The sequence below is a fragment of the Chrysochloris asiatica genome, unplaced genomic scaffold (genome assembly GCF_000296735.1).
Source record: "Chrysochloris asiatica unplaced genomic scaffold, ChrAsi1.0 scaffold00085, whole genome shotgun sequence".
Taxonomy (NCBI): Eukaryota; Metazoa; Chordata; class Mammalia; order Afrosoricida; family Chrysochloridae; genus Chrysochloris; species Chrysochloris asiatica.
Window position 1 is genome coordinate 11,117,012 of NW_006408603.1, and position 23,225 is coordinate 11,140,236.

Here is a 23,225-nt window from a genome sequence, read left to right on the forward strand (position 1 = left end):
AAAACCTTAAAAAAAAAAAAAAAAAAAAAGCCCTAAATTTATTTTAAATAATTAAATTAGATGATTTAACAAAAGTAGGAGTCCAGGTGTGGTGCTGTGGGCTAATGCGTCAGACTGCAAAGTCGTTAATACTGCAAGGTCAGTGGTTCAAGCTCACCAGATGCTCCTTGGAAACCCTATACAGGGTCGCTATGGGTTGGAATTGACTCAACAGCACTTAACAACAACAACAATATAGTTTTTGGTTAAAAAAAAAAAAAAAAGGAATGTTTATGTGATGAGATTGATTTGTCTTTGTGTCTTATAACCTATCTCTGAAAGCAATTATATTGTGGACTACTGCAGATGATAGTCCTGGTGTGGCACTGTGGGTTAATGCTCCAGACTGCAAAGCCATTTGAACTGCAAGGTTGGTTGTTCAAGCTCACCAGCTGCTCCCTAAACAGGGATACTATGGGTTGGAACCGACTCGTCGGTACTTCACAACAACAACTGCAGATGATACAAATGGCTGTAAGATGGGTTCCAATGTGAAAGAATTTATAGTTTTATGGGGAGAGAAAACTTACACTGAAATAATAATTGTGTCAAAACTTTCGTTCTCTAGTCATAAAACAAATTATCATGTTCATCAGTCTCCTTTAATGAACTCAGGCTTTCCTGAATGAGATATGATTTGGTTTATTAGACATTCCACAAAGAAAATTACAAATTTTTTTCCATAGGCATACTAGAGGTTGATTAGCTTGTATTTACTCTTTCTTTTATAACTGATAGAAATCCTGCCCATCAGCAAAAGGTGGATTCATTCATTTAATAGGAATGTTTCACATAATTTAGGGTAAGGCAGGGTTCAGACCTTGGCTTTTTGAATGTCACATTTACTATTGTGACTAGAAACTGACCTCCTTGGAGAAATGGTTCATTCTGGAACTAGGACAGAGAAAATATGAGGTGAGCTTGGGATAGTTTGGTATAAGAAAGCAAGAAAACTGAGACTGTAATGTATCAAAGAGGAGCCAACTTGAAGTGACCCTCACTGGTCAAGTTTGAGGCAATATGAACATTCACAGGAAACAGAAGTGATGGAGGGCTAGGTTTGGTGTTACCTGAGGATATACATAACTGAGGACATTCTGTTAGATGACCCGGATTCAGAATTCTTCAAAAAAAGTCTATGTAATTTTAAACAACTATAAAAAGGTAGCAGGATGTCTTCATTATGTAGTATTGCTATACCAGAAATATCACAGGTGGATAACTTAGTTGTTGTTGTTAAGTGCCATTGAGTCGATTCCAACTCATAGAAACTCTGTTTAGGATTTCCGAGGCTTTAAATCTTTGCAAGGGCAGGTAGCCTCATCTTTCTCCCACAGAGCAGCTGGTGGCTTTGAACCATGGACCATGTGGTTTGTAGCCCACTGCTTATCATAAGAAGCCACTAGATTCCTGGATGACTTTAATAAACAGAAATGTATTATCTCACAGTTTAGGATGCTAGAGATTCAAATCCCAAGTACTAGGTCTGGAAGAAAGTCCTTGTCTCCTTTCAGTATCTGTAGGCCTAATACTCGTTGGTGATTGCCACGTGTCTTGGCATCAAACTTTCCCTGGATCTAGGAGCCTCACAGTGCAGGGACCCCAGGTCCAAAAAATGCACTCCACTACCGGCTCTTCTTTCTTATTGTTGGTAGTGGTTATGTGCTGTGGAATCGGTTTCAACTCATAGCGACCCTGAAAAGGGTTTTTGAGACTGTAAATCTTTATGGGAGCAGAAAGCCTCATCTTTCTCCCATGGAGCAGCTGGTACACAGCCCAATTTGTAAGCACTATGCTACCAGAGAAGATGCTTGCTGCTCTCTCCTTTTATCTCTTGTAAAATCAACTCCCTTGCATTGGATTATGGTTGTCTTGGGATTCACAGTATTGCAGTCCACCCTTAATCCTTTTCTTGATTTATCACATCGGCTCACATCATGGGACTCTTTACATGACTGCCACATTGTATCATTACATAACTGCCAAACAGCTGAGAATCATGACCCAGCCAAGCTGACACATATTTTGGGGGGATACAATTCAGTCTGTGACACAGGATTTTCTAGATTAAAAAAGACTACAGAAACAAAATAGCCAAATGCAGTGAGTTAAACTTGATTGGATCTTAGGTTGGAGGAAAGATACCGCCCCCTCCCCAAACAGAACAAAACAGACATTTAGGGTCAATTGAGAAATTTTGAATAGGAAACATATATTGAATGAATTTCTTAGGTGTAATAACAGTATTGACAGAATATAGGAAAATTTCTTTTTCTTAGGAGATGTCTGCTGCATTATTTCACAGTGAAGTGCCATGAAATCTACAACTTATTTTCAAATAGTTCAGCCAAGCAGATTTTAGGAATAGAGAAACAGAATGCATGCAGAAGCATACATGATGGTTTGTTAACCATTCTTGAACTAGATAGGTAAGAGTACTCAGTGGACTACTTTTTCAACTTTACTTTTGGCTTGAAACAATTTTTTTTATTTTAAAGTCAACTAGTTTAAATCACCAAGGAGCTCTGATAGCATAGTGGTTACGAATCGGGCTGTGAACCTTAAGGTCAGCAGTTCGAAACTACCAGTTGTTCCACGGGAGAAAGATGAGGCTTTCTGCTCCCGTAAAGATTTACAGCCTTGGAAAACCTGTGCAGGGTCGCTATGGGTCAGAACTGACTCCACGGAACACAACAACAACAGTTTAAATCTCCACGATGAAATAAAAACACAAGCTGTGGGCTGGGCAGGCACACGGGCAGGCAAAGCTCTAAAGCTTTGTCTAGCCTTTAACAATGGCACCAGGGTCCACTTGAGCTTCCTCTGTTTCTTGACTTCCTTTGCATAACCCAGAACCAGACAACCTGAAAACACCACGTGAAATAGATTCCTAATGTGTTTACCTGTGTTTTGGAGCACTGTGAAAATCTCCAGATAAGATAAATAGAGAAGCTTGGGGCAGAACTGTATTCTATTCATATTTTAGCTCTGGAGTGCTATTTGTTATTTTTAAGTGCCATCGAGTCAGCTGTGACTCATAGTGACCCTGCGGAGAGTTTTCAAGGAGCGACTGGTGAGTTTGAACTGGTGATCTTGCAGTTCAAACTGACTTTATGGTCCAGTGCTTCTCCTACAGCGCAACACCAGGACTCCATCTGGAATATCAATCAGTAGTTTTTTTTTTTCTCCCTTTGCAATTCATTCATTTATTTAAAATGTTTATTGTGAATTATGTGATAGTTTATATGGGAGACATTAGCTTTACATTCATCCTATTGTATATTGTTTCATTGTCATGGTTGCATCCCCTCCATTCATCATCAACCAACTTAAAGGTATACCTTGCAAGCCTGCCCCCCCCCCCCCCCCGCCACACACACACACCCATACCTCTCTGGGTCTAGAGTTCCCAGCCTCTCCATCTATCCACATCATTCTCTCTGCCTCCATATCTGGCATCACTGCTTCTCTGGGTAGGGTCCTGCATTCCGTGCTTCTTCCTTGATGGTCCCAGGGACCTCTGCTCCTGGACAGCAAAGTCAACCATTCCCCTTGTTTTGCTCCAAAATGTCTACCTTTACATTTCCAACCCTCACTCAAATAGTATTTTTTTGTTTTTTATTAAATCTGAAATTTGTTTTTGTTAGGTGCCATCGAGTCAGTACCAACTCATAGTGACCTTATGCACAGCAGAACAAAACACTGTGTGATCCTGGGCCAACCTCACTATCATTGCCATGCTTGAGCCCATTGATGCTGCCATTTTGTCATTCCATCTTGCTGGGGGTCTTCCTGTTTTTCTCTGACCCTCTACCTTACCACATATGATATCCTTCTCTAGCAACTGGTCCCTCCTGACAATATGTCCAAAGTATGAGAGACAAAGTTTGGCCATCCTGGCCTCCAAGGAGCACTCTGGCTACACTTCTTCCAACACGCATCTGTTGGTTCTTTTGGCAGCCCATGGCACTTTCAGTATTCTCCTCCAACACCATAACTCAAATGTGTCAATTCTTCTACGATTTTCCTTATTCACTGTCCAGCTTTCTCATGCATATGAGGTTATTGAAAATACCATGGCTTGGATCAGGTGCACTTAGTCCTCAAGCTGACATCTTTGCTCTTTCAACACTTTAAAAAGGTCTTGTGCAGCAGATTTGCCTAGCGCAATATGTCATTTGATTTCTTGACTGCTGCTTCCATGAGTGTTGATAGTTGATCCAAGAAGAATGAAGTCCTTGACAACTTCAATCTTTTCTCCACTCAGGTGATATTAATTATTGGTCCAGTGGTGAGGATTTTTGGTTGTTTTTTTTTACATTGAGATGCAATCCATAGTGAAGGCTGTGCTCTTTGATCTTCATTAGTAAATATTTTAAGTCTTCTCCATTTTCAGCAAGCAGGGTTATATCATCTGCATATCGCATGTTGTTAATGAGCCTTCCTCCAATCCTGATGCCATGTTTTTCTTAATATAACCCATATAATCTGGAATGTAGTGGGCATTAAAAAAAACAAAACAAAAAAAACTGTTGACTGAAAAAATGCATATTAAATAAAGAGGCTGACTTAATTTGAGAAATGCCTAGGAAAGTGAGGGTTTTGAAACAAAGTGACTCTCTTCAAATCTCATAGATATTTTTTCTTCAACTGAATAGACTTGAACTAACTAGGGGAAACTAAAATTAATATTGGGGTGAGAAGTAAGGGAAAGGCCTGTTTTAAATTTTTTTCTTCTATGCATGTGATAATGACTATGTTTCATACTGGTTTTGCTTTCTAAATGTAGATATTCTGAATTAATGATCAAAGCACTGTAGTGGAAGGCACTGTAGTTTTTCCTACACAGAGGGAAATTTTTAGTTTGGTTAGAAATCTTCAGAGGGTGGCATGTGAAATGATGCTTTTGTTCCTTGGTGAGCTATGAGTTGGGCACTTAATTATGTAAAAAAATATTTCAAGAGAGCAGTTGCATAATCCCCCAGAGAGTAATTATTGTCTGTCTTGGCAGAATGTGAGGCTTTTAATCTGTAAATAAGCTAGTCTATGGGAAGAGCCACATGCAGAGTGAATCTGTGTCCTAAAGAAAGGTCTCTTATGAATTTTTAAAAAATGAAAACAGTTCCTGAATATGCTGATTGGCTGTTGTCTTGGTGCCTGGAATGGTTTAAGATGCCTCTCCAGTGGTTTTAACCCATCCTGAAATATTCAAGTCTCTAAGAAGGATTCCTGTAAAGAGTAAAACTGTGACTGAGTTAAACCCATAAGAGAATCAGAATGTTTCAAAAGTGGAGGAAGTAGAATGTGTGCTTTCTGCAAATGTAACAAACAAACTAAATAACTCCCAACAAGCCAAGATAAAGTAAAAACAGTGGCAATGCTTTAAAAAAAAAAAAAAAAAAAGATGTAATTTATAATCCGTATATTGCTGACTTATTGGTGGTATTCTTTGTATGCTCTTTGTTGGGTACCATTGGGTTGGCTCCGATTCATAGTAACTCTGTGCACAGCAGAACAAAAGGCACCATCTGTACCATCCTCACAATCATTGTTACACTGGAGCCCCAGTTCTGCCACCACTGTGTCAGTCCATCTCCTTGGGGGTCTTCCTTTTTTTCACTGACCCTCCATTTTACCAAGCATGATGTCCTTTTCTTGGGATTGGTCCCTCATGGTAACGTGTCCAAAGTCTGAGAGGTACAATCTTGACATCCTGGCTTCAAAGTAGTATTCTGGTTGCACCTCTTCCAACATAGATTTGTTTGTCCTCCTGGCAATCCATGGTACTTTATATAGTCTTCTCCAATACCATAATTCAACTGCATCGATTCTTCTACAGTCTTCCTTATTTACTGTCCAACTTGCACATGTGTATATATGTGCTGTGTTGTTTTTGTTAGTAAGTGTCATGGAGTTGGTTCTGACTCATAGCGACCCTGACTAGGACTTCTGAGGAGTGGGTGGTGACTTTAAACTGCTGACTTCATAGTTCTAACTGACCTTGTGATCCAATGCTTATCCTTGCTGTAGCAGATAATATTTCCAAAAGGAATGAATGCACTTTAAGAGTATGTGCCTATTGTGTTTAGGTGAATCTGAGTCTTTTGGATAATGGAAGTGAGTTCTGACTGTTGATGTTAAGTTATCAATAACATCTACTCCCTTCCTTCTGTCTGACATTAACGTCTACACTTGAGTACTACCACCATGTCCACTCCTCTTTTCCTGCTCAAGGGGTTCATCCAAGTCTCTAGTACAGACCTGTCTCTTTGACTCTAGGCATATATAACTAATCATCTGCCCCACATCTCATTGGATGACTAATAGGCATTTTAAATTTAACATGTTAAGCATCTAACATCTGGTCTTCCCATAGTTGTATCTAGTCTGAATTACTACCAAAACCACCTATCTTGTCTCCCAGAGGGACCCCTTTAAAACACCAAGTTTTAAAACCTGTTAAAACAAATTTTAAAACATGCTTAAAACACTTTTCAGACAGCTATTTGCTAGGTGTCCAATTATTTCCAATCACAGAGTCAAAGTCTTGTCCTACAAGGCATTTCAACATCTAACCCTGTTACCTCTCTGACCTCACCTCCTATCCTATTCCTGTGACTTATTGCACCTTAGGTGCATTACCCTTTTCTTGTCTATACCAAGCTTCCTCAGACCTCAGGGCCTTGGTGCAAGCTGCTACTTCAGCCTGGAATACTTTGCTTGTTGTTGAGTTCCTTTTTCTCTCCTTGTGATGAGTGAAGTTTGATGGAAGGCAGAGATTGTGTCTGCCTAGTTCACAGCTGCTTCACCTGTGCTCAGAGATGTGTAAACCTGGGAGATAGTGGGTACTCAATAATATTAAGAGTCCCTGAGTGGCACAAACCATTAATATTCTTGGTTCATGAATTCCTGAAAAGATGGAGGCTCAAGTCTCCCCAGAGCTGCTCTAGAAAAAAGGTCTTGTGATCTATTTAAAAAAAACACCACAAAACCCAACCATTGAAAACCATAGGGCACACAGTTCTTCTCCCATGACTCGCATGGTATCACCATGAATTGAAGCCAACTCAGGAGCAACTGGTTCAATAAATACTATTTAATAAGTAATTGAGAAGCAGTCACAGAAGCTGATTCCAAGCCTTTTTTATATATATCATTCTGGGTATGATTTGGGTATTTAACCTTCACAACGATTCTCTGTATGCTAATAGCTATTTTCCTTCCCTCAGTTTCTCTGTTTGAAGAACATAAGGACCTTTCTCACTGCCTGTTGCGAGACGTTTGGAATGAGAAAAAGTGAACTCTTTGAGGCATTTGACCTGTTTGATGTCCGTGACTTTGGAAAGGTAATTACATTTTATTTAAAAAAATATGTTATTGGACATTTTATTACATACTTATGGTTTCTTATCTTGCTGAAGTAGGACATGCTGCTTAAATGACTTAGATATGTGCAATATTTAAGCATAGTTAAATTTATTATATAGATGGTGGTGGGCCATTGAGTCTATGACAACTCATAGCCACCCTGTATAGAGTTTCCAAGGCTATAAATCTTTATGGGAACAAAAAGCCTCATCTTTCTCCTGTGGAGCAGGTAGTAGATTTGAACTACTGACTTTACGGTTAGCAGCCCAACTTGTAATCTACTACACTACCAGGGCTGCTGTCATATAGGTGGCTCAGTAAAACAAGAAACACAAACATAAGCACAACAACCACAACAAAGACAAAGCAACACCATCCAAAGCAAATAGCACTGTCATCTGTCTAAAATGAATTAGAGCTGCATTCCAGAAGTGTCTTAGTTATCTACTGCTGCTATAATGGAAATACCACAATTGGATAGCTTTGTTGTTGTTGTTAAGTGCCATGGAGTTGGGTCCAATTCTTAGCGACCCTGTGATGGGTTTGTGCCATTGACCTTTTGGTTAGAAGTCCAGTGCTTTTCCTACAGCTCCACATTACCAAGAATTTTTATTCTCTCACACTCTTGGAGGATAAAACTTAAGATTCCAAGTGCTGGGTGTAGGGGAAGGCTTTCTCTTTGTTGGACCTGCGGAAAGGTCCTTGTCTCCGGTCAGCATCTGTAGGTCCAATATTCCTTGTAGAGCTCCCTACGTCTTGGCATCAATCTTTTCCTGATCTAGGATCCTGTACAGTTCAGGAACCTTAGGTCTAAAGGTGGTATTACTCTTCTGGCTCAGTAATAGTAAGTTGGTCCCATAGTCTCTGCTCATTTCTCTTTTCCTTTTATATCTCAAAAGAGATTGACCCAAGATACAACCTAATCATGTGGATTGCATCTGGCCTCATCAGCATCATAGAAGTGAGGGTTTACAACACATCTGATAATCACATCAGATCGGAACTGATCATATCAGATCACATCATAGGAGGGATTTCATCACGTTAGAACTCACCTTGGAGGTGATAACTACATACTAATGGCTAAAACACTAAGAATTCTGATCCAACCTAATTGGCACAACTTTAACTCTCACGAGAGGTTTTTTTCTTCTTCCTTACTGGCTGCCTCAGAGAATAGGATTAAAGTTGAGACTGTTCTGCTATCCCTTTTCTACACTGATTCTTGAGACAGTGACTTGGAGAAGACATGAATTCCTGAAATGTTTCAGGTCATTGATAACTCCTTCTGCTTGTGTTTCAGTTGATATTTGTTGGATTTTAGTGATTTTTATATGAAAATTATTTTACTATTTACTGATATCAATTGTATGGACACCAAACACATGTATATGATTGGTGTAAGAACTCATCTTCTCCGAGTTATGGTTATTTTTGATGAAGCAATTAGGAATAAAGGTAAACCTTTGGTGTGTAAGCAGCTGGAAAACTATCAAATAATTGAAGTGACATCAATTATTTGATGTCACTTTAGTCCCTGATGACATAATTGTATTATGAATCTAAGTACATAAGAAGAAAAAAACTAAATGATGTTAAGAAGATTGCTCTAAAAATCTGCTCATTCAGCTGAGGACTCTAGAACCTTGGAATGAGAAAGGCTGTGTGCACCGGCGGGCAGGAGGCTGGCTTGCAAAATATGCTTTTTGATAGTCGTTTAAACGAATATATATTTTCTGTGTGTTTTGTTTACATAAAAAAAAAAAAAAAAAGGAATAGTGGTAAATACTGTTAACTGATGGTGAATACTGTTCACTGATGGTGCATGGTGGAGATTATAATCATTGCAAAGAAACAAAATATGATTGGTTGAGTACAAAGCTGATAATTTGTCCTGTAAACTATCACTCAAATTACAATAAAAGCTTAAAAAAAAATGCCCGCATTAAAAGTTACAGGCTTTCTATAAGTCAACTACTAGTATCTTAGTGAGCACAATGGCTCTCTGTAGGATAAGCACTGTACTACACTGAACCAAACTCTATGGCACATCACCACCACTACCACCACTACCACAAAGGACAAGGTCAGTGGTTCTAGCCCACAGACCACTCCTAAGGAGAGAAAGATGAGGCATTTTGCTCCCACAAAAATTAAAGCTTGGAAACCTTATTCAGGGTCACTGTGGGTTGAAACTGTATCAAAGGCATTTAACAACAACAACTGTTATCCGAACAAGACTATTTGGATGATGCATTGTTTGGTTTCTAAGATGTATTATTTGGGCTGTAAATAAACAGCAGTCAATGGATTGCTTTTCTTGGCAATAAGAATGAATAGAACAGATTTGAAACAGAAACCTAAGAGATTCTGAAATATACCAAGTACAGTGAAGCTGCTCTGCTAGGGAGACAGAAGACCTGGGTTCTCTCTCTGGCCTTTCCAAGACTCACTTTGTGGTCCCATCACCTGCTTCATCAGGCATCAGTGTACCTGCCAGCGTGGAAGACTGTATAAGTGCAAATGGGTATAAGAATATTTTTAAGATTCCTTTTATCTTTGGCAAGCTCTGATTGAACTGTCTTGAGGTCCAAAAAAGTAGTGATGTAATATGACAATAAATAGAAGGAACTGAAAACCTAGCCCATAGTAAGGAAATGTTAGCTTATTGTCTATGACTATGGAGTGAAACGGTGAAGAAAAAGAGGAATCAGGTAGGTAGAAACTCAGATGGGGGGATAGTCCTCAAACTATTGGGCCTGAAAAATAGCTTAGACTATTTCTGTTTTTATTTTTGGCACCTCCTTTTAAAAAAACTCTTTGATTTTACTTTATTCTCCCCTTTTTTGTTTACAGGGAAATGAAAAGTAGATTCTCTTCACAATAGCATTTGGCAGCCATCACAGACTTGGTGCATGGCTCTACCAAACCCAAACCTGTTATCAAATTGATAACAACTCACCAGCTCTATAGAACAGAATAGAACTGCCCCATAGGGGTTTTTTGTTTTGTTTTGTTTTAAATATTTTTTTGTGAATTATGTGATAGTTTACATGGGAGAAGCCATAGGGTTTTTTTGTTTTGTTTTTTTTTAAACAAGTTATTTCACATTTTGATATTTTTGTTTAATAAAGGTGTCTATGATTCTGTAACAATATGTTTGGACTTATCCTTGTATCCAACAGACAATAGATTAACAAGGCCATAGGGTTTTTAAGGCTGTAATCTTTACAGAGTTCTGGTGTGGCTCTGTGGGATAAAGCACTGGACCACAAGGTTGGTTTGAACCACAAGGACGGTGGTTCAAACTCACCAGCTGCTCCTTGGAAACCCTATACAGGGTTGCTATGAGTTGGAAGCAACTGGATGGCACTTAACAGCAACAACAATCTTTACAGAAGTAGATTGCCACATGCCACATCTTTCTCTTACAGACCAGCTGGTGGGTTTGAACTACTGACCTTTAGGTTAGCATATGAGCACTTTAACTAACCACTCTGCTACTAGGGCTAGGTAGGTACATGGCTGTAAACCAAAAAACCCAAACCCACAGCCATCAAGTTGATTCTGATTTATAGGAACTCTAATAAGATAGGAAAGAGCTGTCCCAGAGGAATCCCAAGGCTGTGATCTTTATAAGAGAAGACTAGCGCATCTTTTTCCCATGGAGCAGCTGGTGGGTTAAAACCACTGACATTTAAGTTAGCACCTAAGTGCTTAGCCACTGCACCACCACAACTCTGTTGTCATTGTTAAGTGCTGTCAAGTTGGCTCCAACTCATAGTGACTCTGTATAGGGTTTCCAAGGAGCGGCTGGTGAGCTTAAACTAACCGCTGACCTTGCAGACTAGCACATTGACCCTAGTCTGTATTCTTGCTTTGTTTCTGGGGGCTTGCTGTTTTGTGAAAGATTAAAATTTAAAAGGAAAAAAGATCTTAAAGTGACACTTCTATGGATGTGTATATCAATAGGCTTATTCCTCATTAACCATATTTGTTGTTGTTAAGTGCCCTTGAGTTGATTCTGACCCATAGCGACCCTGTATAGGGTTTCCAAGGAACAGCTGGTAAGCTTGAACCACCAACATTGCAGTTCAAACGACTTTGCAGCCTGATGCATTAGCCCGCAGCGCCATACCATCAAAAAGTTCATGGAAAAAGAGATAAAAAAGTAATAGATTTTTTACAAACTTTTTGATGCCCCCTTGTATTTTCCTCTCAAAACTGATATATATAGAACTTTAGAAAAAATATTTCATTCAAATAATTAATTCAACACAGAATTTTTTTCTTCAAAATCTTTGTTTTTTTTTTTAAGTTTGTCAAGGAAATACTAATTTTTCCAATCATATTTGCAAGAAATGGTACTGATAAGGATTGAGACATTATATAAATGTTTTCAAAACTTGGGACTTTTTTTTAATATAGTTTAATAACAGTGTCTGATTGATTAGACAAGAGCTTTGTTGGCGATAGTTGAGTGTAAAGCAGTGCTTTTTTCTTGTACTGGTGTGTTCCTCATGTGGAAATGGCTACTTAAACTATTTCAGCAGTGGTTGATGTGAGTCGAAATGGACTCAATGGCAGTGGGTTTGCTATTTTGGAATGCTGAAACAATTACATTTGGAGTTGTGGTTTACAATTTGAATTTACAATTAGGGCTGTGAACCGCAAGGTCAGCAGTTCGAAACTACCAGCTGCTCCGCGGGAGAAAGATGAGGCTTTCTACTCCCGTAAAGATTTACACCCTCGGAAACCCTGTACAGGGTCGCTATGAGTCGGTTCCGACTCCACGGCACATAACAACAACAACAACAACTTTAAAGTCACCTACAGTTTTGCTACTGCCAAGTTTGACCTAAATAAACCACTGAGCATTAAAGAAATTGTGTGGTGTTGTTGTTAAGTGCCATCGAGTCGATTCCGACCCTTAGCGACCCTGTATAGGGTTTCCGAGGAGCAGCTGGTAAGCTTGAACCGCCAACCTTGCAGTTCAAATGACTGTGCAGTCTGACACATTAGTCCACAGCGCCACACCAGGACTCCAAAGAAATTGTGGCAGCACTCTGTAATTTACCCAAATAGCGTAGTGGTTATGAATCGGGCTGTGAACCACAAGGTCAGCAGTTCGAAACTAACAGCTGTTCCGCGGGAGAAAGATGAAGCTTTCTGCTCCCATAAAGATTTACAGCCTTGGAAACCCTGTTCAACCTGTCAAACCTGTTGCTATGAGTTGGAACCGACTTCACAGCACATAACCACCAACCACCAGTAGTGCTAAAAAGGAGCAGGTAGTCCCTGACTCATGACACATTCAAGTTACGACACATCACACTTACAACTGTCCTTTACTTATTTATTTATTTATTTTGTATGTCTTATCTTTAGTAATATGTACTACATACATTAATGTGGCAGCATATGATTTACTGGTGTTATCTTTCTCATGCTAATTCCCAAAGACAAATAAGGATGGGATTTATAAAGGCACTGATAATGAAAGGCAGTAATAATAAATACACAGATTATGTAATGAGGCATTCTACTTATGTTAGAACTGAGTATTACAGAGTTGTCAGAACAGAACCCTGTCATAACTCAGGAATGATCTGTTAAGCTTATTAAATAAAGCCACCAGCTTTACATATTGAACACTAACTGTGTAACACGTATCTTCCATATATATATATATATGTGGGCTTTAAAAAGTTCATGGAGGAATTCCATTATTTTTATTGTTGTTGTTATTATTATTATTTTGCGGTGGTGGTGGTGGATAGGAGTAAGGAGTTCTATTATCTTTTCTTTTAAATATTTCATGAAGTCTTTGAAGTCCCCTCATATATATGTGTATAATTTAAAAAAATCATCCGAACAACCTTATGAGGGTTATTGTTGTTTTGTTGTTAGTGTGCCAATTTATCTCATTTTGGGGGAATTGCCTTTTTTTTTTCTTCTAACCCTACACTTTACCAAGCATGATGTCCTTCTCCAGGAACTGGTCCCTCTTGATAGTATGTCTGAAGTATGAGAGAAGAAGTCTGGGCATCTTGGTGTCTAAGAAGCATTCTGGTTGTACTTCTTCCAACACAGATTTGTTTGTTCTTCTGGAAGTTCATGGCACCTTTAATATTTTTCTCCAACACCATAATTCAAATGCATAAATTCTTCTATAGTCTTACTTATTCACTGTTCAACTTTTACATGCATGTTGTTGTTGTTGTTAAGTGCCATTGAGTCAGTTCCAATCCATAGCAACCCTGTATAGGGTTTCCAAGGAGTGACTGGTGAGTTTGAACCACTGACCTTGTAGATCAAATGACTTTGCAGTCTGGTGCATTAACCTGCAGTGCCACACCAGAAGCCTATTAAAAATACCGTGGCTTGGAACAGGCTCACTTTAGTCCTCAAACTGCCATGTTTGCTTTTGAACATTTTAGAAAGGTCTTGTGAGGGCAAGTAATATTATTTTCTTTGTACAGATGATGGAACCAGTGCCCAAATCATATATCTGATAGGGATTGGACCAGTGGTTTGCATGCAGATCTGGCTGATTTTCTGTAGCACAGTGGTTACGAATCGGGCTGCTAATCTCATGGTCAGCAGTTCGAAACTACCAGCTGTTTCATGGGAGAAAGATGAGGCTTTCTGCTCCTGTAAAGATTTATAGTCTCAGAAACCCTGTACAGGGTCACTGTGAGTTGGAACCAACTCCACAGCACATAACCACCACCACCATCATATAGCTTCCACTGGCTTTGTAGAGCAAGCATTGAATTGCAAACCACAAGGCTTCAATTGCGGGAAAAAGATGAAGCTTTCTGCTCTTGCAAAGATTTACAGCCTCTGAAATCCTATACAGGATTCTATGAGTTGGAACCCACTCTACAGCACTTGACAACAACAACAACAATAACAACAACAGTAACATATGATGCAGTAACTACAAACATTCACATAACATATCCTAAGTTCAAGGACAACTCTAAGTGCTTTGCGGGTCAGGGATGCAGGTAAGGAAGTTATTGGGAGAATTGGGTTGTGCTTTGGTTAAGAGCATGGTTTCTTAGTTGGATCTTGGTTTAAGTTTTTATTATACTCCTTACTAATACTGTTGTTCTTCCTATTTTATAGAGTCTAGATTACAAGTGATGCAATGGGAGTTATTCATGCCATTTTAAATTTCTAAATAGAAGGAAATATGAAGAGTATTAAATCAAAGGCAAACTTATTCCTGATATGGAAATAAAAATTATAACAGTAATGCGGACAATTAAATTCCCTGGAATTTATTTAGAATTCCAGTTAATTTAAAATGACAAATATTTGTATTGTTTGCATCACTAGATACAAATACGGCATCTAGGACTTATATACATTTGGCACATTTTTATGTAGGAATATATTGATTATAATATGTGTATGTTTTTTTTGTTGTTGTTGTACTGTTTAATATTACAAGTACTTCTTATTACTGATCTCATGGGAATTTCACAGTTGTCTTTGTGAAGGAGACAAACATGCATTGCCATTTTTCTAAAGGTAGGGAACTAGGACATGAGGAGCTTAAATGGTGACTGAGATCTTCACCTGGTCATAACAGGATGTGGAGCTCGGGTCTTCAGATTTTGCTACCCTTTGCTTTCCTTGTCTGCTGCCTCTGTTTTGGGTCCCAGTGTGATGTGATGTGACTATTCAGGGTAAAATATAGACATGCTGGAGAAGACCAAAGGGATTTACAAAATTGAAAAGCAGAAGTGATTTGTCACTTGGCATCTCAGTACCCTGTGCTTGATCTTTAGGAAGGATTACTGCCTGAGACTCAGCATAATCTCACTTGAAGTCCATAGGTCTAAATAGACATACATTGCACAGATGCTTGTCTAGCTGGTTGATACAGATGCAGTCCTTCCCTCCTTTCACCCCCGTCATCACATATTCTGCAAGGAACCGTGCTGCTGGCACAGAGGTTATAGTGCTTGGATCCTAACTGAAAAGATGGAGATTCAAACCACTGGTCGCTCTACAGAAGAGAGATGTGGCAGTCAGCGTCAGTAAAGATTACAGCCTTGGGAACCCTGTTGGACAGGACTACTCTATCCTATAGAGTTGTTAAGAGTTAGAATTAACTAGATGCAATGATTAAAATAACAAATATTTGAATGTATTTAGCTCTCTAATATTTGTCCAAATTCATTCTCAGATTTGTGTTCAGGAAATCAGAGACTTGAATCAGAGACTTGATATGTTTTCCTTTAGAAATTAGGAAAAGCTGGGAGTGGGGGATGTGGATTTATACAATTGAATGCTCAGTTTTCTTTTCATTTATGAGATGAGGGAGAACGTATGTTTTGGCCATTCTTGTTGGGTGCTGTAGAGTCAATTATGACTCTTATAGAGAAAAGAGCTGCCACATGGGGTTTGTTTTGCTATAATCTTTAGGAAACAGATCACCAGATCTTTCTCTCTCAGAACTGCTGAGTGGGTTTTGATTGCCATCCTCTTGGAAAGCAGTTAGGTACACTCTTCAGGTTTCAACTGCCGACTTTTTGGTTAGCACTTAAACCACCGTCCCACCAGGACTCCTATATCAATCAGCACTGATTTGATGGCTTCCATGGGTGAATAGTGTGTCATCATTCACTTCAATTCTAACGCAACAAATCAACAAAAAATAGAGTAGTTTCAACTCTATATGCATTAAAAAAAAAAAAAAACACACAAATACGATGAATGGACTTAGAGACATGAATACATTTAGGAGTCAGCAAGGGAGCTCTGGTAGCATAGTGGTTACGAATAGGGCTGCAAACCTTAAGGTCAGTAGTTTGAAACTACCAGCCACTCCGCAGGAGAAAGATGATGCTTTCTGCTCCCGTAAAGATGTACAGCCTCGGAAACCCTGTACAGGGTCGCTATGCACGGCACTTAACAACAACAGAGGCCTGAAGAGAAGTAAGTCTCACTGTGAGAGTTGTTATGGAAACATTCCTTGTCAAAGACTGCTAAGCCTGGCCCCTCCCCAGAGGAGCTGTGACCTTGGATTCCCTTTAAAAATTCAGTTTATTTTTCTGTTGTTCTTTTTGAGAACATACACCAATTCAACAGTTTCTGTGTGTGTAATTCTGATTGTACTGATTGTAGTCTTCAAATTGTGCATCCATTCTTGTTCTCTTTCTCTGAGTGGTTCTTCCCCAGTTGACATACATTTTTTGCCCTCCAGGGTTCTTAACTCATCTTTGGAGTTGCTGTTACCATTCTGATTGCCTATAAATAATTCTTAAAAGAGCATAGTACTCAAGGCAGACATTTTCTTGCTAGCGAAACTACTGTTTGGTTTGAAAAACTTCAGGGGCTATATTTGGTTTATAGTTTAAAGATTATCTAAAGGTAGTAAGGAGTTCTGTTGTGGTGCTGTAGGATCAGTACTGAACTGTGAACCAAAAGGTTTGCAGATCAAACCCACCAGTTGCTCCTCAGAAACCACCCTGCACAGGGCCGCTATGAGTCAGAATCAACTCCACAGCACTTAGCAACAACAACAACAACAACAACAAGGATAATAGGGAGTCCTGGTGTGGCACTTTAGGATCACCACTGGACTATACACCACAAGGTGGGTGGTTCAAACCCACCAGATGCTCTTCAGAAAGCCTACACAGGATTGCTATGAGTCTGAACTGACATCACTGCATTTAACAGCAACAACAAAGATAATAGCTTCAGGAGTTCACCTGGGTGCCCTTTTAAGTCCCCTTAGGACACCTCATTGGATTTGGGTTTATGTATTTCTGTCATTTTAAGATCTCATTTACTTTCTTACTTTTAATAAAAATGAATTCTGTCTGTGCCTTATAGTAATAAAAGTAAGTAAAATCTTGTTAGTTAACTTCTTGTTATTTTAAAAAGACAAAACAAAGCAAAAACAATAAGATATGAAAAACAAAATCAAAACTGACCGAAACCTCTTTCTTCTATAATGAAATTAGGAATGATTAGCTGTTTTACTTTTTCTGACAGAACAGAAGGTTTGCTAAGATAACTGACTCCCTTGCTGCTGTAAAGATTTTCTAATATTCTGAGTTGATTGTCGTTTTCTGATGAACATTTTGTGTGTGCGTGTTTGGAAACGTTTCCTATTGAGCTGTCTTGGCACATTCTCAGTGCAGAAGCTCATGGGATTTTCCTTTAATGAGGCCATTTCTAGTGAGTAATAGAAAGCCGGCAGCTGCTGCTGTCCAGATGAGAGCCTGAAGTTGGCTCCTTTCTAGTTACGGCTCTGGGTGGGTGGAAGGCCTGGTTCCAGCTACCCACAGACTTCACTTCAATTGTTTCTGGCATTGTGAAGCACCTTGAAAGTGTGAGTGATATTTTTTCTTGAAGCAAGAAAACACACCTGGCCAGAGGTTGTTCCAGCTGATTGTACTAGCAGTAGAGTGGCTTCAGTATGTGTAGGTTTGTTGTTGTTAAGTGTTGAGTCAGTTCCAACTCATAGCAACCCTGGATAGGGTTTCTAAGGAGCAGCTGGTAAGTTCGAACCATTGACCTTATGATTCAAATTGACCTTGCACTCCAGCGCTTTATCCCACAGCCTCCTCTTTAAAGTTTTAAAGAGCAAAGATATCACTTTTAGGACTAAGGTGCACTTGACTTAAGCCATGGTATTTTTAATAGCCTAATGCATCAGACTGCAAAGTCATTTGAAGGTTGGTGGTTCAAGATCACCAGCTGCTCCTTGGAAACCCTATAGAGAGATGGTCGCTATGAGTCAGAACCAACTTGATAGCACTTAACAACTATAACAATATATACATATAGTGAATAAGGTAGACTGTAGAAGAATTGTTGTTGTTGTTAAGTGCCATCCAGTCTGTTCTGACTCAGCAACCCTGTGTAGGATTTCCAAGGAGTGGCTGGTGAGCTTGAACTGCCGACCTTATGGTTCAAACTGATCTTGTGGTCCAGTGCTTTATCCCATAGTGGTACACCAAAACTCTGCAGAAGAATTGATATGTTTCAATTATGGTGTTGGAGAAGAATGTTGAAAGTACCATGGACTGCCAGATGAACAAACATGTCTTGGAAGAAGTACAACCAGAATGCTCCTTGGAATGAGAATGGGGAGACTTTGTCTCTCATACTTTGGAAATGTTATCAGGAGGGACCAGTCCCTGGAGAGAGACATCATGCTTGGAAAAGTGGACAAACTGTGGAAAAGAGGAAGACCCCCCAATGAGATAGATTGACACAGTGACAGCAACAATGAGTTCAAACCTGACAGCAGTTGTGTAGATGGTGCAGGATGGCAGGAAAGGGCATTGTTTCATTCTGCTAAGCATAGGGTCTCTATGAGTCAGAATAACAACAACATTTAGGAAAGGCACTGATGTATTGTCAAAAGGAATCTAGAGCTTCAGTTTAGGGGTAGGTCAGGAATGCAGTTAAGGAAGTTATTGGGGGAATTTGGGTTGTGCTTTGGTTGAGAACATGGTTTCTTAGTTGGATCTTGGTTTAAATTTCTATTATACTCCTTACTAGTTATATGAATTTGAGCAAGTTACTTGAGACTTGCTCTGTGATACTCAGTTTCTTCATCTATAAATTGAGATTGTTAGCTGCTGTAAAGCTGGCCCAAGACTCAAGGCTACCCCATGCACAATGGAACAAAATACAATCTGGTCCTGTCCCATTCCAATGATTAACTACAGTGTGGACTTGTTTTTTGGGTTTTCATTGGCTGATTTTTGGAAATAGATCACCAGCCCTTTCTTGCTATTCTATCTTAGTCTGGAAATTTTCCCAAAACTAACTCAGCAGCCTAGTAACATGGAAGCCTCCACTGCCAGATGAGCAGTGATTATGCATGATATGAATTGACTGGGATTTGAATATGAGTATCGAACACTGTTGTTGTGGGTAAGTGCCATTGAGTCAATTACAACCCATAGTGACCCTGTACAGTGTTTCCAAGGAGCAGCTGGTAGGTTTGAACCACCAAACTTGGGGTTAACAAACAGCCCAGTGCTTATCCTAGAATTCTACCGCTATACCACCTTTATAAATGAGATAATGTGTTAAAAGTGATTAATAGAGTGTCTTGGTCCAATGTCAGCCCTCAATAAATACTAGTCATTATTACTATTGCCACAACTGCCTCTTGGTCCATGTACAGATTCCTTATGAGCACAATTAAAGTGTTCCAGAATACTCATACTTTGGCTGCCAAAAGAACCAACAGATCTGTGTTGGGAGAAGTGCAGCCAGAGTACTCCTTGGAAGCCAGGATGGCTAAACTTTGTCATAATTCAGACATATTGTCAAGAAGGACCAGTTCCTGGAGAAGGATATCATGTTTGGTAAGGTGCAGGGTCAGAGAAAAAGAGGAAGACTCCCAACGAGATGGATTGGCCAAGTGGCAGCATCAGTGGGCTCAAGCGTGGCAACAATTGTGAGGTTGGTCCAGGATCGGGCAGTGTTTTGTTCTGTTGTGCATAGGGTCGCTATGAGTCGGTACTGACTCAGTGACTCCTAACAACAACAACTATTGCCACTGTCATTATTACTGTTATTAATGGGCTTTTGATTGAGTGGCAAGCATAGGGATTGAATTTTGACATGTGAGCTATAATTGATTATTTTGAAGGGGTGCAATTATGAAATAATTTTGTTCTGTAATGTGGTGCTGTTATTATGGGCTGTTGAGTCAGTTCCCACCCACAGCAACCCTGCATAAATTTTCTGAGGTTGTAAATGCTTACAAGAGCAGAGAATCTCCTCTTTCTCTTGCAGAGCTGCTGGTGGGTTAGAACCACTAACCTAGTGGTTAACAGCCCAGTGTGAACCTGATCACACCGCTCGGGCTCCCAGTTTCTAATGTGATAAAGTGATCAATTCTGTTTCATTCAAAACAACCATCTTTGTTTTTCTTTCAATCTCCTTTAGGAAATCACCTGTATTTGCATATTCTTTGCCATTACAAATTACCACCACATGGTGGATAAAAAAAGCCTCCCGAAATTTATGCTTTCATAGTTCTGGTGGCCAGAAACTTGAAATCAAGGTGACAGCTGGCCTGTACTCCCTCCACAGGCTCCAGAGGGAAATTGTGTTCCATGCTTGCCCTTTAACTTCTGGTGTCATTTTTTTTCCTTGGCTTATAACTGCATCACTCCACATCCATATCACCTTTTCCTTTAAGTATGTCTTCTTTTCTGTGAGTTTGTATCATATCCTATCCACCTCTCTTATGAGGACACATATAGATGGATTTGGGGCCCAGATAATTCAGATTCTCCCCTTATTTAAAAATACTTAATTTCATCTGTAAAGACCCTTCTTGCGGTAAAGTAACACAGATTTCAGGGATTTGATGTGGATATCTTCTTTGTGCGTGTAGGGTGTGTGTGTATGTTGTTTTTTTGTCTATCATATTGCCCTTTCTGATTGATTCTCTGTCATGTAGTTGGATGGGATTGACCTTACTCCCAATTGTAAGGGTGAAGTTCTTATTATTAATCAGTTAAAGTACGCTATCAGTTTGCCATAAGGAGCTCTGGTAGCGTAGTGGTTACGAATTGGGCTGCGAACCTTAAAAAGTCAGCGGTTTAAAATTACCAGCCGCTCCGCGGGAGAAAGATGAGGCTTTCTACTCCCGTAAGGATTTACACCCTGGGAAACTCTGTACAGGGTCGCTATGGGTCAGAACCGACTCGACGGCACGTAACAACAACAACAACAACAATCAGTTTGCCATACTTTAAGGAGCTCTGGTAGTGTAGTGGTTACAAGTCGGACTGCAACCTCAAGGTCAGCAGTTCGAAAATAACAGCGGTTCCGCAGGAGAAAGATGAGGCATTCTGCTCCTGTAAACATTTACAGCCTCGGAAACCCTGTGCAGGGTCACTATGAGTCGGAACCATCTCCACAGTAGTTAACAACAACAACAGCAATCAATTTGCCATAGTGACACATCAGGCATGGGGTCAGTATGATGTGCTGAGACATTTGCAAGAGCAGTTCTGTTTCCCTTCTAATCTGGTATTTGGATGAGCCTATGATACTTCTTGGATCAACTATCAACACTCACAGAAGCAGCAGTCAAGAAATCAAATGACATATTTCATTAGGCAAATCTGCTGCACAAGACCTTTTTAAAGTGCTGAAGAGCAAAGATGTCAGCTTGAGGACTATGGTGCACCTGACCCAAGCCATGGAGTTTTCAATAACTTCATATGCATGCGAAAGCTGGACAGTGAATAAGGAAGACTAGAAGAATTGATGCTTTTGAGTTACGGTATTGGAGGAGAATATTGAAAGTTTCAGGGACTGCCAAAAGAACCAATAGATCCATTTTGGAAGAAGTGCAGCCAGAGTGCTCCTTGGAGGCCAAGATGGCCAAACTTCATCCCTCATACTTTGGACATATTGTCAGGAGGGACCCGTCACTGGAGAAGGCTATCGTCTTTGGTAAGGTGGAGGGTCAGAGAAAAAGAGGAAGACCCCCAATGAGATGGATTGGCTAAGTGGCAGCATCAGTGAACTCAAGTGTGGCAACAGTAGTGAGGTTGGCCCAGAATAAGACATTGTCTTGTTCCGTTGTGCATAAAGTCGCTACCAACTCGATGGCACCTAACAACAACAACAGAACATGAGGCCTGGAAAAAGAGGTACAACATGGAGTTTCAGAATGGATCCTTTCCAGAAGGAGCAGAAATGAGGAGGATCCTGGTGGTATTGCAAGAGGCCTGAGTCCACACGAGTTAATACGTTCTTTACTGTTTCCTCCTCAACCCAGTTCTAGTTAGCTTTCTGAACCAAAAGCAAGGGAGGTCTAAGTAATTCACCTGATTTTTGTCAGATGATTTCAGGCTGTAGACTTGGTAACTTTTCTTCTGTTACCAAAGTTCCAAACAACTTGGGGACTGTCCAGAAGTGTCTACATCTTCTATGGAATAGAGAAAAATAAGAGTCCCCGAATAGCACAAATGGCTAAGTACACACATACTAACCAAAAGGCTGGTGTTTCGAGCTCACCCAGAGGTACTTCAGAAAGCAAGCCTGGTGATTTGCTTCTGAAAGGTCACAGCCTTGAGAAGCCTGTAGAGCACTTTTACTCTGCACACATGGGGTTGCCATAAGTCGAAATTGACTTCATGGTTAACTAACAGGTAGTAATTAAATAGAAGCATAGCCCTAGCTTCATGGGAAATGCTTTATACATCTTCCTACTGACTCAAGGAGATCATAGATCTTCAGGTTTGGACTCTCAAAGTCATCAAACATCCTTCCCATGTTTGTTCCTGCTTACTAGGGTCAAGAAAATAGTCATGAATACCTCTGCAGACTGAAACTCACTCCTCCTGTGTCTGTGAATTTCAGCCATATAGAATGATTTGAGAATGACCTTAAAACCTCGGGGTTAAGAACCAAAAGTTCTCTAACTCATTTATTTGGTATTAGGTACACCTAATACCTCTAAGTGGGGCTTAGAGTATTCATTGACTTGGGCAAATGATCCAATAATGCAGAAAGCCCTGCAGTGTTCTGTAGTGATCTCTGAGTTGTCACTTGACCCCTGAGTGCCTCAGTTTCCTTACGTCAATGGGATAATAATCCTACCATGCAGAATTAGTAGTAATATAACCAACTGTCAATCATACTGATTTTTTAAATTGTGTGACATTTAGGAATAATTTATGTAAAATGCCTGACAGATTGTTTAATATGATTTGATATGATTAGCGTAGTGGTTATGAATCAGGCTGCTAACCTCAGGGTCAGCAGTTCGAAACTACCAGCTGTTCTGTGGGAGAAAGATG

The 23,225-nt window shown here is 39.8% G+C and overlaps 1 protein-coding gene across 1 annotated transcript in view; it reads left to right on the forward strand.

Moving 5' to 3' along the window:
- The window catches only part of VAV3 (vav 3 guanine nucleotide exchange factor), a 515,438-nt gene that overhangs the window by 98,594 nt on the left and 393,619 nt on the right, over nt 1-23,225 (forward strand). The window contains exon 2 of the mRNA XM_006865984.1: nt 7,269-7,385. Within this exon, the coding sequence (XP_006866046.1) occupies nt 7,269-7,385 (117 nt within the window). The remainder of the gene's footprint in view (nt 1-7,268; nt 7,386-23,225) is intronic.